This window comes from Atheta coriaria, unplaced genomic scaffold, assembly GCF_025399875.1.
Source record: "Atheta coriaria isolate IRGN ID8LTWV9N9 unplaced genomic scaffold, Caltech_Dcor_3.1 hic_scaffold_1_pilon, whole genome shotgun sequence".
NCBI classification, from domain to species: Eukaryota; Metazoa; Arthropoda; class Insecta; order Coleoptera; family Staphylinidae; genus Dalotia; species Dalotia coriaria.
Genome location: NW_027045443.1, coordinates 764,527 through 784,446, shown reverse-complemented (window position 1 = coordinate 784,446; position 19,920 = coordinate 764,527). Strand labels below are relative to the sequence as shown.

Genomic DNA, 19,920 nt, shown 5'->3' with positions numbered 1-19,920 from the left:
GCTGACCTCTTGCATATTATTTCCAACAGCAGAGGAAATCGATCGAAATGCCGGCTAGAAATGAAGGTGGCCAGGTTCCTAGGGTACCAGAAGTTAAAACTTCATAAGGAAGATGTTTACAGCCAGAGAGAGGAAATTTACTATAGGGTACCTTCAATAATAGCTCCCGAAACTATCAGCAATGAATATCGTGTCTTACCATGAGTTGCAGGTAAACACCAGAAGGAAAACGACAAAAATTCTGAATAAGAAGTGTAAGTATCCAGTTGCTGAGGGTACCACAACTTAAAAATATTATTGGAAAGATGTTCACAGCCAGAGAAAGACGATTTACTATCGGGTACCTTCCAAAATTGCTCCCAGAACTTGTAACAACGAACATTGTGTCCTACCAAGTGTTGCAGGAGAATAACAGAAAGAAAATGACAGAAATTTAGACTAAGAAGTGCAAGTATCCAGTTGCTGAGGGTACCACAAGATAAAAACTTCATCTGGACTCTTTTCACATCAAGAAAAATAAGAATAACCCTAGGGTACCTTCAGATATTGCCCCAAAACTACTAACAGTCAATATTCTTATGTTTTTGCGGTACCAAATCCTGCAGGTAAACTACAGCAACAAATTGACAGAAATTCAGAGTAAAAACCGAGTCTCCGAGGGTACCACTACTTAAAACCTAATTCTGAAGATTTTCCCAATAAGGGTACCATTAAATTTTGTTTTCCACTCTTAAAACACGCAATTTCTTCAATTCTTAGCAAATTTTTGGCAACAGGAAACAATTTCAACTCGTCCACTCCTTCATCGGACCAAAGTTCGCTTGTATTATCGAATCAATGCTATTTACTTTATTTTATTGACTTCCTTAAGGCGACCTGCGCTGTTGAATTTGATGACTAATCCACATATTATTAACATATTACCAAGCAACTGGTTACCGGGTTAGCGCCTTTCATAAAATATCAAGGAGAGAACCGAAATGAATCAAGCTGGTTACACTATCAACAATAAACACGAAATATTTTATTATATTACTTGATCGATTCGCGCCGATCATATCGACGCGATTTTTTTGCGCGAAACCCACGAAAATTCCTTCTGCTCTTCGAGAATAAAGGAGTATTGTTAGCGTCTTGCCTAATCGAGCCGGTAACCTTCGTCTGGTTTCAATCACCGCTGCATATTTTAAATCTTGCAACGCAGCGAATAAATTTTCTACAAAAATTCAAGTTTCTAGCATTCATTGAATGCTGGTCACTTCATTCGTACATGTAAACTTCAAGCGCTATCTCTATGCACATTTTTAATTACTTACAACTGTTACACACCTCCAACTGAACTTCATTGTTCATTCTTCCATTGTTTTGTAATTTTTTTCGCCGGATTTATTGTTGGCTTCTCTTGAAAAACTGTTGATTTGTCTATAATTGCTATTGAATTAGTATTTTTTTCAATGCGTTGAATGAACCGCTGACGGTAATGAGCGGGTTTCAAGTGAGTCAGGGCCGTTATTGGAGTAAATATTTGATGGAAATTTCGTGCGGCGTCGGTGTAAAACGCGCGCTAAATGGATTTGCAGTCGTGCGCGGCGAATAAATCGATAGCGAAGCACTTAATCATTAAAAATAATTAAGTTTGAGAGCGCGACAGTGGAGGCGTCGCTGGTGAATGCTGGAAAGGAAGAATATCGGCAATAAGACGTGCGAAATTGCAAAAGGATGTCGCAGTAAAGATGTAAAGTGCCAACACACGCGCCCGGTGTTGAGACGAACGCAGACGAGACTTTCTGCTAGTGACTTTTCTAACAAGCAATTTATAAAGTTCACTTGAATAAACACGACTTCACGACGTTTGCACGCAGATGATATCAATGTGGAAATACATAATGCGAGTGTGAGACTGTGACGGAGATGTGACTGGCGCAGGAAAATGAAAATAGGAAGAAGATACAGTCGAATAGACGGAAAATGTCATAGACATTCTATCAAACATTATTAAAGCTCAGCAGCTAGGATTTCTTCGTTGCAGCACGTCACGAACAACGCACGGCAAAGAGGAAGAATTCATTTCGAATTGAAAGAAATGAATATGGGTCATGATTGCGCGGAAAATGCGATGGTACTCGTCGGTAAACGGTACACAAACTAATGAACCCACAGGTGATGAATGAGTTAGGTGCCGGAGGCGTAATGAAAAGGATGAATAAAGCGATGTAAAAAAATTGTGCACGTAACCATGTAGCAGGTGCGTGGCGAAAGGTCATCGTGCCACAAATTGCATGCGCTCCGTTGCGCCGGCTTTCGACGAATAAATAAATAAATGAGTGCCTCGAAAAAGAAATGAGGTCCCTTCGGCGCAGATCACCATTATTAGAAGTCGCCGAGTGCATTTATTACCTACCACGCACTCGAAATGCCATAATTGCAAATTGTGGCGAAGAAATTTCTGCCATGTGGTGACAATCAACTTAGGTTGTCAACCTAAATCTAAATTATTAATTTTTTTAAACAAAAAATTTGTTAAAATGATTTATTTTATTATCAGGTACCCTGCGGTACCAGATCTTCAATTTGAGTTGATTAGAAGATAGAAATCAGTAAACGAATCGTATGTATCGACGACTTGTTGGCATTAGATGAAATATCTCCAGGATGGAATCGAGTTTTGCGTTCGTTTGGCCATAGTTTGGAGTCTTGCGTCCGTACCTACAACACACCAGCAGTGGTTTACTTTCACTCACTTTCACTATCTTATATGGACATGGCGCGGTGCCTGTGTGCGTGCCGTGCATGTGTGCCACACAATGTGTCTTCGCCTAGAGTGGTGGCTTGCTTTTACTGTAGAAATTAACAACTTTGCACCGAACACTTAGTAAATTCGTAGTCGTAGTCAAATCAACGTGGCGAGGCACGAATGTCTTTTTTATGGGCATCAGCTAAGCAGGCGGAGATTTAATGAGTTTCGTTGGTAACAAATCAATTCACTAAATACGAAAACAAACACCGCTGAGAGCTGAGAGAGAGAAAAAAATGTTTAATTATAGTTATTAGCGATGTGCAACTGCGCATGCGCAATGGACTTTCAAAAAAGGGTTTGGGCGGTTTATAATCTACTAGTATTCAGGTTTCTAGGGCACCACAACTTAGAAATTTATAAAAAAGATGTTTAAAGACAGGGGAAGAAGATTTACTCTAGGGTACCTTCAAAGCTTGCTCTCAAAACTACTAATAATGAACTTTGTGTCTTACCAAGTGTTGCAGGTAAACCACAGGAGAAAAACGACAGAAATTCATACTAAGAAGTGTAAGTATCTTGATGCTGAGGGTACCACAAGTTAAAAACTTCATCTGAACGATTTTTACAGCATGAAAAATAAGAATAACCTTAGGGTACCTTTAGATATTGCCCCAAAACTACCAACAACCAATATTCTTATGTTTTTGCCGCACCGGGTTCTGAAGGTAAACTACAATAACAAATTGACAGAAATTCTGAATAAAAAGCAAGTCACCGAGGGTACCACGACTTAAAAACATGATTCTGAAAAGTTTTACAACTAAGGGTACCATCAAATTATGTTTTCCGCTCTGGAAACACCAGATTTGTTGAATTCCTAACCAATTTTTGACAACAGTAAACAATATCAACTCGTCCACTCCTGAATCAGACCAAAATTTGCTTTTTACCTTAGGAAAAAAATTATTTGATTATAGTTAATAGTTATGTGCTACTGCGCATGCGCAATGTAGGTTTTGTGCGGCTTATAATTGCATGTCAAGCAAAAATAAAATAAAAACCAGACCGAGAATATTAAGGTATGTAAATCAGGCTCCGAATATCCGAAAGAAAATAGAAAGGTTGATAACAAGATAGGAATCTGAAGCAGACGATTTGCTGCGCGGAAAAACTGAACGCAAATAGAGTTGCTCGACGCCGCCGACGCACACACAAATGCACGCCGCCGACGGTTTGCGTGGAAGACGCATATCAAAAATTGAATACGCCGCCCACCATTGCAGGTAATCGAAGAATGTAATCCGATATATTCAATACGCGCGCCCGACTTGCAGGAGTTTGCTCGCTCGCCGACGCAGCCGGCTTCCGGCCGTACGGTATTTAAACGGGTTTTCATTTTCCGTCGCGAGGGTGTCGGCCGGCGAGTAAGCAGTTTAGGCCGCGGGTATTAGCCTCGCGAGCGCATTATGAAAAGTCGAAACGGATCGAGACGGCGACGTTTGGTAAAATATCGATTCTATGGAGATTACCACGGAATACACACACGGGGATGGTAAATTATAGATAGATTGCATGACGCAAACCTATTTTTCCTATAAAAAGCCCGGCGTTCATCACTTGTGAATGCGACTTCGACGACGAAGCACCACAAAGCGAGGAGCACCGCACGTCCGACGCAAGCTCGACGGGAATCACGAATTAGCCACGCGCGCGTCAACAGACAGACCTTCAAGGGTTTGCGAAGTGCTTCAAAGTTCAGCGCGTGGACCGTGGAAAAGAGGTGCTCCGAAGAATAATCGCCGACTTACTCAGAGTTTAATTGCACACACAAGCGCTCGGATTGCATGCAAACTTGCGAGGTGAGTTTCCATGAGAACAGAGCAAGATGATTTTTATTTACACCCAACTCACGTTGCTAATTTTAGTCTAGTGTGTCCTTATTATGTTTGTATCAGAGATTTCATCTCGGAAATCTATTGAAATATGAAATGTGGAGCAATCAATGCCTAACGAATGAAATAAACAGTCCAGAAGAGGCTTGAAGCGAAAGGTAGGCCAGACGAATTGATTTTTGAAGACTCTTCCTAGGGATGACTATAATTCAATAACGAGCAAACAAGATTATGTGATCCGGTAAAGAAAATTACGTGTAATTCGATTGTCTACTTCAGTGCTTCGCGACGTTTTATTTCGTTACGTTTTAAAGGTAATAATTGCAGAAAATAGTAAAATTTTGAAGTTTTTATCGTGCTAAACTAGTGTTCGACATTTATACCGCATCTCCAACATAAGATTTTGTTACAAAAACGCCAAAAAACAAAATTAAAAGAGTATAACTGCGTTCAGAAGATAAACCGCATCTCCAACATAGGATTTTGCTACAAAAACAACGAAAATTTAAATTAAACAGGTATAACTGGTTGAATAACTGCGTTCAAAAGATATACCGCATCTCCAATATAGGATTTTGTTCCGGAAACTGCAAAAAAAACAAATTAAAAGAGTATAACCGGTTGCATACTGTGTTTAAAAGATATAGCGCGTCTCCAACATTGAATTTTGTTACAAAAACGGTAAAAAATTATATTAAACGAGTATAACTGGTTGTATAACTGCGTTCAAAAGATGTACAGCATCTCCAACATAGGATTTTGTTCCGGAAACGGCAAAAAAACTAAATTAAAAGTGTATAACTGTCTTCATACTGGGTTTAAAAGATATACAGCGTCTCCAACATAGAATTTTGTTACAAAAACGGTAAAAAATTAAATTAAACGAGTATAACTGGTTGTATAGCTGTGTTCAAAAGATGTACAGCATCTCCAACATAGGATTTTCTACCCAAAACAAGATTAATTTAACAAAAGAGTTAAACCCGGCGAATATCTTGCATACATTTTCAATATCCTTACAATGTACCAAGAAAAGGATAATAAGCTCCTCAGCGAAGGCAGCGCAAAATGAAACCGGATTATGTCCTATAAATAATGCGGCGACTCAAAGGACGTCGTAATAAATTTTTTGAACAAATTTAATACAATTTATACAACACAACAAGCACACCGCCGCACCGGCATCACAATCGCCTAATAAATGAGTTTTCCCCGTGCGCGTCGCTCTTCCTACCATCATCGACCTGGCGACACATATCTAGTATCAATTTGCAGCGCAAATATTGACACATCGACTCTCGAATGAAATGTTATTACCTTGAGCGATTATTCGAAGCTAATATTGTTAATTCGAGCGCAATTTGATCGTAAATAGAAGCGGCGGTGGATTATCGTCGTAAACACGCGTTTCGGCTGAAAGGAATGAATCAGCGTATTGCGAGTTGTTGTGGGTGTAGAGGATGCGTTGAGACAGTTGATCCGAAAATAAATCCGTATGTGTCGCCGGTTGTCGCCTGAGCGCAAAAGTGTTAATTTCGTTGCCGGGCTCTCCGCGACTGGTGACGAGGCGGAGTGGCACGTCGGTGATAATGTAAATGTTAACAACTCGAGTGTGTGCGGAGTAGGCAAGCCGAGGCTTTCTTATCAAAAACACCTCGACGGCGCGCAGTTGCGCGTGCAATGCTGAATTAAGTCGTTCGTTGAGTTGAGTTGAGTTCTGGCTGGTTGTTTGCGCCCGGAGATCAAAGCGAAATAATTTGTTTGCGCTGTGATTCGCCGTTTGATTGATTAGCGACGCGTCTAATAACCGGCGCTCTTTTTCAGCGGCGCGCTCGAGATTCGGAGCTGCGACGCGCGCTGCCAAGCGCCCCCTAGACGCCCGCGCCTCGTATTACAAACCGACGCTTGCGTGACGCCGACGCCGCCAACCCCACCCGATGGACGCCAGTACGATCGCAGCAATGGACAAGGACGCATTGAAGAAGCAAATAGAGAACATGAAGTATCAGGCGTCAATGGAAAGGTGGCCGCTGTCGAAGAGCATCGCCGCGTAAGTACCTCACCTATTATTCTATTAAACACCACGAAAAAAATTACACAAAACACGAGAATTATTAAAGATTTGCGCGATATTGTTTTTTGTGGGGGGAGTATTCATGCACGCCGCGCGCCAACACGGGGGTTTCAGGTTCAGGTTCGGGTTTTGGGTGCGTATACGTATTATTGTGATTCGGCGTGCGGCGCCGCGTATCGACTTTTGGGTCGGGGAACAACGTTGCACGAGGGTGCCGCCGTAAGGGTTGTCGCACATTGTAAGGGCCGTTTTACATTCGAAGACCAGCAGCCGCACACACGCAGCTGAATCAACAACATCCACCACGCGAAAATTTTCCTGTTTTTCCGAGGAAAATTTCATTTCATGACGCGCAAAACGATAAGCTGCTTTCATCAGCTTAGAAAGTCGAATATTTTGAATCAGCTGATAAAGTCGTTGTAATCCGTGGCAAGTAGATAAACACCCGCAATATTCACGGAATGACTCAGGAATTGAATTCGCGCAACCTGACGCGCGCCGCTCAGAGCCGAATTTGATCGCCGGCGCGTTTCATCAACCCGACAATTATTTATAATTAATCGCCGCGTGCGTTACGCAAACGCTATCTAAACATTGCCACAGAGCGCCACGCACACCGTTTGCACTCTTTAAACGCCCGTTTGGATTTTTTATTACGCTGTACGTAGCACGCGATACCTTGGTTCGCGCGTTCACGCGTCGCGCACCAAATTAGATAGCACGAAATTAGAACCACGAATCGAGTCTAGCGGAGCGTCGCCCGTCGTCGTCATTAAAGAATAACGCTAATTACACGTGCGCGGGTGGTTAAAAAACGCGCTGGAAATATTTACGCCGATCAGTTTGATTGGTGTGTGCGGGAATTAAATTCGGCGGCGCGACCTCGATGTGAATTTATCATCGGGAGGCAAGCGAGCGAGCGGTTTTATTGAGCTAGGCGTTTTTTAGTGGCGCTCGCGACACGACAATTTCCACAGCTCGCTTGTGTGTGCGCGCGGAGGGGCGTTGTGCAGCCCTTGTGAAACACGTCGGCTGATATCTTCCTCCTCGTCGCGCATGCACTTCCCTGTGTGCACTCCGATGATGAGTAGGCACTTACCACATACCCTACAGGAGAGATTCCTTTCTAGTTCTCGCTGCTAGGAGATGCGGGGAATGTTGGCGCGCTCGTGCGCCAACCCCTCCGACCTCAAAACTGTTTGTTTTGCCTTTTGCGTTGGAGGTTTTCGACAAAACATCAAGATGAATACTTTGTGTGTGCGCGCGCGAGATGAATTTTTTTTTTTTATTTTTAGCAGCCCGCTTAATTCCGAGGAGTTTATATCAAACCTTTTGGCGCTACGCATTGCCTTCGGTTGCTTTAGGCAACCAAGTGTGCAATATTTTCGTGCGCGCGTGCGTTTCATCTTGGTTCTTTTGAATTAAAAAAACCCCGGCGTAGGTATAAGAGGATGAAAGAAAGTCGGACAATGGCAGCGCGTGTGTAAATATTCACGTAGGCAAACAGGGGAAGCGATTCGCGTAGCATTCGCGCATCATGGCGCCAAGTCAAAGGCGCATTCGAAATTCGCCGTGCTGATTTTCTTCGAAATCCGCTCCTGAATACGTAGAGCCGGCAAAGCAAGAAACCTCCCGCACGTCCATTCATGTTACTGCATTACAAGCGATTGCATCGTGCAATCGTACGCAGAACAAAGGGCGTGTCACAAAGCAGCTTCCAGGGGAAAATCGGAAAATCGACGAGTGGATCTGCGCGCATAATAACCATATTCACTCCTGCTGACGTGCACCTACGCAATGTAAATGTAAAACGTAATGTATTTTTATTTGATGTTTGCTTCTCGGAAACTGTGTTTACTTGCCGGCGCAAATATTTATGCAACGCGATCAAATCAGAAAATGTTGAAAATGATTTACAGTGTAAGCGCGTGGCGCTTTATTGCCGCGCGCGCGCTGCAGGTGGAAATTTTGCGCAGCGAAATAAAACGCCAAGGGAATCCGCCGTGAGATGAGATGCAGCGTTGGAGAAAAAGGAATATACCCGCGTGATATTCCTACAATCTATTGGAGTTTGTAATAAAATGTGTGAATGCCAAATATTCCACTCGATTTGCTCGAATAAGTGCACTTTCCGAACTGTCATATTTTGCCACACGATATTTGCCGAAGAAAACCGATCGTAAAACTGTCATGCATGCATTGTAATCAATTAATTTCAAGTAATTGCATCTCTCAGATAGTTGAGTTGGGAAAGTGAATTATTCAGCGTGTGCATCACCGCAAGAAGTTTTCCATCGTTCTGTAATTTCCATGCGCTTGATTTCCTTGGCAATTAGATTATGGAGCAGTGGCGGATTACGGCCTAGGCGCACTAGGCGCGCGCCTAGGGCCCCGGCTGCCTAGGGGGCCCCGGCTGCCTGAGGGGCCCCTGGCACTTATATGTCCCATATAGACATAGTAATTTCACAAATACTTCATCAGTTGGTTTTGACCTCAGTCTTTATGAATAGCGTATCGGTTTTCGCTTGGCGCCCAAAACGGCATTTCACACGTGTCCGCAAAGCAACCGTCACGGATATATAGCTGACTTAAAACTTTTTATCTCCGATTTTATTTCTTTATGACAAACTGTTTAAAATAAAATTTGGATATTTTCTGCCACGAATTTTTGTGACCTTTTCTTGAATATTGCATTAGAAAGTTATAGCTATAATGCGAGTAGTGTATTGCCAATTTTTTTGAGTTGAGGAATATTCCATTGAGGTTGTAAAATAGCGGGTAGCTCTCTTTTTTGGAATATTAACTATTTCGTCTTTCTATCATTTTTTCACATCTGCGGAACACGTTGTACCAACGTTTATCCTCCTACAATTTTTATCTAGATTTTTGGGGTGGTAGGTAGTTGGATTAAAAGAAAAACAGAGAGTGGTCAGTGAGTCTTGAATCACAACCCCGACAACACTAGTTCTACAAAAGTTTTTTCTCGAAGTTTTATGCATAGACGATTTGGCGTGGGTGATTTTCAAACCTGCAGTCAATAATCAACAAGAGCTTCTATAAAGGCACTGTTAAATATTTTCTGGAACAAACTCCTACAGAGAATCGAAATTACCAGCAAATACTTACAGGAACCAAAGACAAATATTCTTAATAGTGTTAGTTTATTAAAATCATTAAATGAATTTATAACAGAGGTCAGAAATAATTTCGAAACTGTTGAAGAGGAGGCTAAATGAGACAAAGAAAACGCAAATATCCATATGATGAAACGAACAAAAATGATACAGCATTTTCGTCAAGAATTTTTTTTATTGTATGTGATGTATTAACATCAGAAATTACTCTAAGGAGCGATGTCTATATCAATGTTCTTAACGATTTTAAAATTTTCTTTGATTTAAAATTAAGCCGTGTTGAGACTAATGATTGTGTAGAGCGATTATTTGCTAAGTATGAAAAAGATATTGAGCCAGAATATTTCACTGATGAGTTAACTCATTTTCTAAAATACGTACAAGAAGAAAATATTAGAGATCCACATGAAATGTATGCAGCATTAAGAAATGGTCTAAAATCAACTTTTCCAAATATACACACAATACTGCAAATTTTTTTGACCTTGCCCGTTTCTAATGCAAGTGGAGAAAGGACATTTTCAGTTTTAAAACGAGTCAAAAACTATCTGCGCAATAGTCTTTCACAAGAGCACTTAAATGACTTCGCATTAATGTTCATAGAAAATGATATTTTTAAAAAACTAGAGTACGACAAAATTATTGAAATCTTTGCCCAAGAGAAGGCAAGAAAAGTAGATTTGTAATTTATATTTAAATACGATTACCGTTTTTGAGCACACGTACGATGAACTCGAGAACCAAGATAGCATTGAAAACGATAATTCCATCGCGGATAGTATGGCAGAAAATTTAACCTGTGATATTTCGATCGGTCCTATTTATTTATAATTTTTCGTGAATATTGGATTTACAATTTATATTTCATAAACTTATGAAGATGCCCTCTGGGCGAAACATGTCAACTCAAATATAAATTGTAAATCCAATATTCACGAAAAATTATAAATAAATAAATATTTCAAATCCATTAAATTTTGAAATAGTGCGTGTGGATTAGCCTACTGGGGATACCACGATAAAAAAAAACGCGCCACGTACTCTACCTCATGGTGGTGTGGAAATGAGTTTTTGGCACAAACGAATGTTGAAGTAGACTTTGCGGCGCCCGTACGCTAAAACTATTAATTTTACTGGGCTAATAACCGTTTTGAAAATTTTCGGATTTAGGGGCCCCAAACTTGATTTGCGCCTAGGGCCCCACTGAAGCATAATCCGCCACTGTTCTGATATCAACTGAACATGGGTTGACACAGACGTGAATTTGTCGTGACACAAATAATATTATTAATGTTTACCTTCTGCAATATGAGTACGCCTACGAAATTTACTGAAATATGTAATATTCTTTTTCGACTTCTACTTTTTCTTTAAAACGTCTTCCACGGTTTTGACACACAAAAAATGGCTGCAGTTTGCGCCTGCGCATTTGTCTATCTTGCAGATGAAATGTCATATGCTGTCTGTCAAACAAATCAACGCATGCGCTGTTGCTACTCGTGTCGGTTTGGCACAGCATTAATAACTTTATATTTCCCAGTTGTGTTACCTTCTGCAGTAAGAGTGCGCATTCATAATTCACTGAAATACGTAATATTCTTATTCATATTTAGATCCCGGATTACATTTCGAAGTGCAGTCCCTTAGCTGCATCCGGGCTAGCAGTGGTTGACGCCAAGTTATATTAACGACCTCGTCCGTTCGTTTTGCGCGCGCTGCGCTGGTTCCGCTGTTTTATGCGGTTTCTTGCATTACCACTTGCAGCGGCGAGTTTTCCAATTGCCACCGCGCGCGCGTTTTCTTGCGGCGGCGGAAAGCGATGTGAAGTTCTTCGCCGGCAAGTTTAAGGTACGTGGAAAAGTTGGCCGCGCTCCAAACGGCGCACGTTCCGGCATCAAGGAAACAGAAGGACACACACGACGCCCGCCAGTACGTCTGATAGCTCTAATTCGATTAAGTGAGTTTTTATTGGAGCCGCTCGGTCGCATCTACATGGTACACGCTTTCGGCACCCGTGGGCGGAAAAATAAACAGTGTCGAGTGGCAAGCGCGCGCGAACTTCCACGGCGGAGGCGGCGGAGGCGAGCGCGATGTGCACTGGCCATTTATCGCCGATCGTAAAACGCACCCGGCTCGCCCGCCGCGATAAAACTCCGCGCTACGAGCGGTCACTTTTCACTGCTTCAGAACTGAAGGCAAGAACAAGATTTAAGCCACAAAAGCGAACAAACTGGTTCGCAGCTCGGCGCGCAATAATCTAAGATTGAAGTAATCAATAACTTTAATCAGGACATGCCTTCATTGAATAATTAGCCATCAAGCGGTTGCGGGCGGAAAAAACTTTGATGATGATTAAATATTTAATCACACTTGGTGTATCAAAGTTGTGTTCGTAATTAGTTCGCATGCGGTTGGAGCACTTTGTTTGCGACCGGCGAGTAGGTAATCGGTGGCTAATTGACTGCATATCAAGTGTTGCACATTCAATTTCCGCGGGGATCAATGGGTAGATAATTGAATGTTTGAGTTGTTGCTTTAAATCAATAACTTTATCGATAATTTTGCGTAAGGAAAACAGAAAACAAGGCTAAAACACTTTTTTCGATTATTGGACAACTCATGTTCGACTTTGGCGTCCATTTTCTTTATGATTTCTTTTTGATTTCTTTTATTTTAATACTTTATCTTATAGAGAATTTTTCGTAGATTAAGAATCTTTAATCCGTTCCTGTCTATCATTTTTAGTTTACGAGATATACGCATTTGAAAAAAGTGCACAAAAAAGCAAAAAATTGTATTTTCTAGAACTTTTAGTGACGTTTTTGGACTTCTCACCCCCCGAAACTTAATTATTTTTAATGCTTACCTGATAGAGAATTTTCCGTAGATTAAGAATCTTTTATTCGTTTCTCTCAATCTCGTTTAGTTTCCAAGATAATCGCAATCGAAAAACTTGGAAAATTAAGAAAGTGTGCTCTTTTAGTTCTTTAAACACGATTTCTAAACCATTACCACACATAATTTTTATATTTTATTTTCTTATCTTATAGAGAATTTTCCGTAAATTAAGAAGCTTTAATCCGTTTCTGTCTATCATTTTTAGTATACGAGATATACGCAATTGATAAAAGTGCGCAAAAAAACAAAAAATTGTATTTTCTAGAACTTTTAGTGACGTTTTTGGAGCTTTTACCCCACGAAACTTAATTAATGCTTTCCTGGTAGAGAATTTTCCGTAGATTAAGAAAATTTAAATCGTTTCTCTCTATCTCTTTTAGTTTTCAAGATATTCGCAATCGAAAAACTTGGAAAATTAAGAGAGTGTGCTCTTTTTAGTTCTTTAAACACGATTTCTCAACCATTACCACACAAAATTTTTATATTTTATTTTCTTATCTTAAAGAGAATTTTCCGTAAATTAAGAATCTTCAATCTGTTTCTGTCTATCATTTTTAGTTTATGAGATATACGCAATTGAAAAAAGTGCATATAAAAGCAAATAATTGTATTTTCTAGACCTTTTAGTGACGTTTTTGGGTCTTTTACCCCAAGAAACTTAATTATTTTTAATGCTTACCTGATAGAGAATTTTCCGTAGATTAAGAATCTTTAATCAGTTTTTCTCTATCTTTTTTAGTTTCCAAGATATTTGCAATCGAAAAACTCCGAAAAATATAAAAATGCGCTCTTTTCAGCCTTTTAAACACGATTTTAGAACCTTTACCTCACAAAATGTATACCTATTATTATTTTATCTTATAAAGAATTTTTCGTAAATTACGAATCTTCAATCCGTTCCTCTCTATCGATTTTACTTCATTAGATATTTGAATTCGAAGTATCGAGAAGCAGTGCCGGCACGTCACCGTCTCTAAATATAACTTGACGGCGATTTTTCCTACTTCCTTGTAGATTTTTCAAAATTCCTCCTGCTGCTATTAATTATTACGGACTTCGTTTCCTTCTTCCAATTAGGAAGGTCTGCCGGCATTGTATAATCTTAATTAATTGGTATTTGTTTTTCTTGCTTTTTAATTCCGCTACTGATAAATTAATTTCCACGACGGGCGGAGGCTCGCATTGTTTCCAATTTCGGCGAAAATGCCGGCGCGCAAAAAGAATTTAATTAACTTGTCAATGTGAAGTAAGGTTTTTCATCAAATGAGAGCGGTTGACCTTTTTTAGAAATTAAATTCCACACATCGAAACACAGCAACAACTCTAACAAAGCAAAGTTTTTCGGGATTTACTTCGATATAATTACGCCCCGCGTGAGTGTTTAAACGGATTCCGCTTTAAATCCACTTAAATCGAAATGAAATGAAAACAGTTCATATCAGCGCTGACGGGCCGAACGCTTGAAGAAGATCAATGAGGCAAAAAAAAACTCATCGCGGAAAAATATCTATCTGGAGCTTATGCGCTTCGCGCGTCCCTTTTCGGAGCCGTAGCCCCCGTGCTTTTTTTTTTATATTTTTATCGGCGTGCATTCTTCCACTCTCTGCCAGCATCTCCCGGCCAATTCACACACATCGAATGTCAAGCTTTGCCTCGGGCGTTTTCATGTGGGTGTTTTCGATGCTTTGTATCTGCGCCCCGCCGCCGCGAAATGAAATAAATATTTAATCCGTGTGGGGAATTGCGGGAAAAAGCACGCCGAGATGGTTCCTGCGGGATTATTGATTAATTTCCAGCGTGGAGCGCATGAATGACCACGAATGCGCGCATTCGGACAGGTCATGCCCGGCATCGAATTCGGACCTGCAACTTTAAACTTTGATTGCCAAAAATGCGCTTTGAAAAGACAGGAAGCACCGAATGCGAGCGGGTTGAGCCTCGGTTTGTTCCCCGACATGAATAATTCAATGAAACCCGAAAAGCGACTTGCGACCGGGGGGAAGCTTCTTCGCATTAGGAACGCGCAGCAGCCGAAAATCGGAGCCGCTCGGGGACCCAACCTGCACGCTCCGAAATTAAAACAAACTTTTACGCGCGCCAGCGCACCGCATACTCGCAAACTAATTACTATCGAATACGGCGATTTAGAAGCGCTTGCGGAAAAGTCCACATCCAACAAATCCTACTTCTGCGAATACCGGCAGTCGTAAATTGAGTAAAAAGCGGAGATTTCTTTATTTTCGCAGCGAATAAAAACGATATTTACTTTCCACTTGCCCAGCGAGTTAAAGTAAAAGAGGTTTAAACGATTATAACAGCGCCGGGCATAAATAAACCGCTGCGTCGCGTTTATTCGCCACAATATGTCTCAAAACTCTTGAAAATCCTTATGAAATATTACTGTGTACAGTGGAGGAGTACCTGAGTACTTTGCGAAACTCAAAGACGGCGTAAATAATGAATTGCGACATTGCTAGCGGATAAAATTACAAAGTGGACTTTCATCGTAGTCAACCACACGTACACTTATTCTACAAATGTTTATATTGTACAGTATGTCTTTATATTGTATATACACTATGTTTTAACAGCTATTTTAATTTTTTTTTTGTAAAAAATTAAATTTTTTGACATTTTATGAATGATTTGTTGCAGAATGCGCGAATACGTGGAGGAAAACGAGAAGAACGATCCGCTGATCCACGCGCCGGACAAGAAGAACAATCCGTGGGCCGAGAAAGGCAAATGCGTGATCATGTAGAACTTCGTAACGAACCTACCCTCCCTAATTACGTTTTTCGTTACCGTTTGGACCGTTCTGCTTGTGTTCTATACGATACGACGCGGGGGCGGCGGCGGCGGCGCCGGCCTGGAGCACCACGGCGGGCCGGTCGACGACGGCGTCTACCACCGTGTCGCCGATGCCACCATCACGCCACACCATACCGAACTGTAAACCACCGCTAAGTAATAATCAGCTATGCAACAACAACAACAACAACAACATCAACAGCGACAACAGCAACTGCAACCACTTCTTCCCCCGTACACGACGAGGCAAACCTGGAACCGTAAATGAAATTGTTGACCCACTTACCAAGAATCAAATAATGAACGGAATCTTCAGAGGAACACGAGAGCGAGAAATTGATACAAAGTAAACACAATTGTTATGTAGTTTTTTAAACAAGAGTAAGTAATACAATGGTGGCGACGACGAGCATTGATAATAATATTTAGATCATAAGTTTTCGTTCGCCTGGTTCACTCTCACACATAACAACACACATGAATTTGTTTTTCGGTTCGAGTGCAGACACAGGACAAACGCGGCAAAAAAAAAATATAAATGAAACCAATAATAGAACAATCACTTTTTGAGACGATTACAATTTCGACACGCCCTTATGAAGAAACGCAAAACTCCGCAAGCTCCGATGAATATACACCCCCCCAGCAATCTACGTCAATCATTCTAGCAGCTGCATTTAACTGATTATTAATTAATTAGGCGAGTAAAGAGCAAGTACTTAAGCGTAAGTAAGCTATAGTAATCTTAGTCAAGGGTTTAAAGTGAATGATAACCACACACACACGCGTTACTATACTAAAACTAAAAAAAACCAAATGGAAAAACCAAAAAATTACTTTAGATGTATTTATACTCATAGTTCGATTTGATCCCCGGAGAGCTTCCGAATGTTCGTTCGAACGAGTGTTGCGAGTAATGCGATGCAGTTTAGTTGCGTTTGCGCCCGCTCGCGGCGCGGCCGAAACTAAAATTTAGTCACTGAGTAAAATCATTTCGGTATATTCCTTATAAGCGATGCGTACTTTAATTCGGTATCTACTTTACCAACTCGGTTGATTCGGTTCGTTTTTTCTCTTAGTCAATTAACGAAGCGGAGGATGAAGATGAAAATCGGCGATATGTGGCGTTGAGAATCTCGAATGTGATGGCGATTGTGGTGCGCACTGGTTGTATGATTTTGATTGTGCGTTATCAGTTCGACTCTTAGATGGGGCGTTGTGATGCGGCTGCAATGCAAGCGTAATCGGGACGGTGCGCGATCGTCCGGCAGCAGGCGCCCTCTACACAAGTGAAAAATGAGCAACTTCCACACACCAACATCGTACCGGCGGCGCGTGCTGCTGGAACCGCATAATCCGGCGCGATTTGCCTGTTATCAGCATGCCGCATCACCGCGAGTCCTGCGGTACCCTTTCAGCACTCTTGCACCAACTTTACCACCACGCACTCGACATACTGACAGTTTGACTTAAAAACTTAAAAACGAATCTAGATGAATCCTGCGCGCATGCGCACAAATTAAAAACGAAAACAAAAAAAAAACGTGACAAGTTTAAACGTAATGTCTGCGCGTTCGATTGATGCGCATCATTTACATCCATCGAACGCGTTGTGATAAATAAATCGAAATACTAAACACAAAAACGAGTAAAAATTGAAGAAGAAACGAACCACGACTTGTGATCGGGCGACCATCTGCCGATCGACATACACGACATAAAGACAAATCTAAACAAAAATTAAGAGAGATAGATGACTGTCAGTCGCACTTATACTTATTACTTACACGACACACAATTAAGACTTTCACAATTATTGACTTGCGTCGACTTTCGACGAGGAGGACATTCAATGCGCGAACGCCACGCTCGAATGATCATCATCTTTCATGCGGCATCGAAAACAAAACGACGGAAAGGAAACTTGAAACTCAACATTTAACTTGATCTAGAATTTAACGAAACGCTTTACTTTTTGTGCTAACTTCTCATCGAACCGAAAGTCCTACGCTTCTCATGCACTAAACATATTAAACTTAAATACATCGTCGAGGGCGAAGCTAATAAACGTTACTGAAAAACGACTAAAAAACTAAATGTATCCTATGTTAAGACGCGTAGAGCAAGTATAAATTAACATTAAAGCAAAAACTAAATAAATAAATACAAAAATATAAAACTAGCGTATAAAAACGTACAACGTAAAGAAAACTAACTAAATATCTAAATAACTAAAGCAAACTAAATGTAGTTTAGTGCATATTAAAGGAAACACACGGACAACTCGGCAACTTTTCACAAGTTTACGTAGAAAGTGAATGAATTCGACGCTGAAAAGTCGCGAGTTGTTCACATTAATGGAGGAATATTTATCCTTGTGTTCTCTCGTATTGATTTCCGCAACTTGCGCGAAAGTTTGCGATCGTAAATTAACACCAGTTGATTATCTCTATGAAAACAAAACCAAGAAATTTTCTCTGAAAACCTGAAAAAATCGACGCAAAACAACGCTGAAGAATTCCACCACCGATAATCAATATCTAAACATTACTACTTACTCTAATCTAATCAAGTAACTTATAAATACTAAATATATTGTTGGCATAATAAAATTACCCACTAAAGAAGAACCTATAAACCGCCCTCTAATCATTAATTAGCGTTAATTCTAGCGACGAGAGACGACGAGGAACCGTAACGAACAGACAACTACACGTAATCAAACTTTTAAATCCTAGGCATGGATCTTACTAATAAAAAGTAAACGTAAACACTATTATTCCTAAATTAAGCGATTGCGGATGCGACTACCCGAGAAACTAAATTTAACACAAAAAAAATTGTAACCGAATCTTCGCTGTAGCCGCTATCTAAATAATTAACGCAAACGCTGGGCTAGATTGTTCTTATTCTGCTCTCTGCTACAAATTTTAAAGTTTTGTGCTGCTAAAGAAAGATTTCAATGCTGCGCATTGTCCAACTCATTCATAATTACAATTACAATGCGCCGCATGCGAATGCGATACTCTTAAATAAGTAATGAAGTTGATTAAACGAAGGTTTAGTTCTAGGATTTTAGTAAGTTATTTAAACAAAAGCGCCGACCGGCGATAAAATCTTACACGTTAACTTATTATTGTTAACACCAACGTGAAACTTAAACGAATCCACCACTAAAGGAAGAAATAAAAAAACAAAACGAGCGATTTATTGATTTGTCAAAGACAGCGTGATTGTGACGCGACCACACGGATTGCCACGAGATTTTCAGCGCTTCTTCGTCCGAGATGCGATAATTACACATTGATTTAAAACATTTTGAAACGAGCCGAATTTTTGCACGATTCCCAAGTGTGCGTTCTTTTTTTTTTTCGTTCGTTTTTAATTCTGCGTCGATTTCCGCTTCGCGTGCGCGATTTAATTGCTAATTCATCAATATATTCCATTAATTATATCTTCATAATTGTAATTTCATATAATAATCGAAGGTAATTGGTTTCGTGCTGATTTCATCCGTTCGTTTATGCAACTATTACATTATATTGTAAACCGAGAGGAAGTGAAGTATTGTATTGAACTGTATTGGGTTATTTACTCGTATGATAATTAATTAAATAAATGATTAACTAATATAAGTGTATTGCTTGTGATTTCAGTGCAGTTTTGTAAATTTGAATGGAAACCGCGTGGAATATTTTTTTAATAATTTGTGTTTTTGTAGGTTTGCAGTTTTGTAGGCTACGAAAGTACAAACAAAATCCCAAACGAAAAAAAATTAACTTTCCATTTTCGAGCGAATGTGCGAGAGCTGAATCTTTGCTTCTCGTATTCTTCTGCACAGGTTACTTTTCATTGCTTAATTTATGCACGGCACACTCATTCTGTAGTCACACGTTCGGCTGTTAACCGTGTTTTTGTGTTAATTATCGGCTTTTATGACGCGAATGGCACAAAACATCAGGCTGCTAATAAAGAACTGCAGAATGCAGAAAAATTCGTCTTTTATTGTATTGTAAGCGTATGTGCATGAAAAATCTAGCGGATCTATTTACAGGTACAGTAAATGATGTGGAAGCGACCGGCGATCGAATTAAAACCGCGCGCGCGGATGGTACGCGTTCATTATTCGGTCGTACGGCTTTATTGCCGACATGCTGCGAACGGGCCCCGGTGCGCGCGTGTTTGCTGCGCGCCGGGGCCAATCATAAGAATATAGAGAAAAGAGTTCGCGGGTGAGCGATCTGGGCCAGCAGGTCGCCGCGGCACTAGGTCACCAGCGCCACTTGGTTTGTGCGCTGCTGGCGAACCGGAGACCGCCGATGTCGATGCCCACGCCGCTGATGTGAATGTGGAAGTTGTGGGGCGCTCGACAAT

General features: G+C 40.6%; 1 protein-coding gene across 1 annotated transcript; it reads left to right on the top strand.

The window, feature by feature from the left end:
* Window positions 1-4,353: 4,353 nt before the first annotated feature.
* On the top strand, window positions 4,354-19,181 carry Ggamma30A (guanine nucleotide-binding protein subunit gamma-e). The gene is made up of 3 exons (XM_065301403.1): window positions 4,354-4,596; window positions 6,454-6,679; window positions 15,391-19,181. The coding sequence occupies exons 2-3, from the start codon at window positions 6,567-6,569 to the stop codon at window positions 15,494-15,496; spliced, it is 219 nt and encodes a 72-aa protein (XP_065157475.1). The 5' UTR covers window positions 4,354-4,596; window positions 6,454-6,566; the 3' UTR covers window positions 15,497-19,181.
* Window positions 19,182-19,920: the final 739 nt, after the last annotated feature.

Coding starts and splice junctions, on each gene's coding strand:
- Ggamma30A (XM_065301403.1), top strand. CDS start 6,567: ATGGACGCCAGTACGATCGCAGCAATGGACAAGGACGCATTGAAGAAG. Junction 6,680..15,390: donor CTGTCGAAGAGCATCGCCGC/GTAAGTACCTCA, acceptor GATTTGTTGCAG/AATGCGCGAATACGTGGAGG.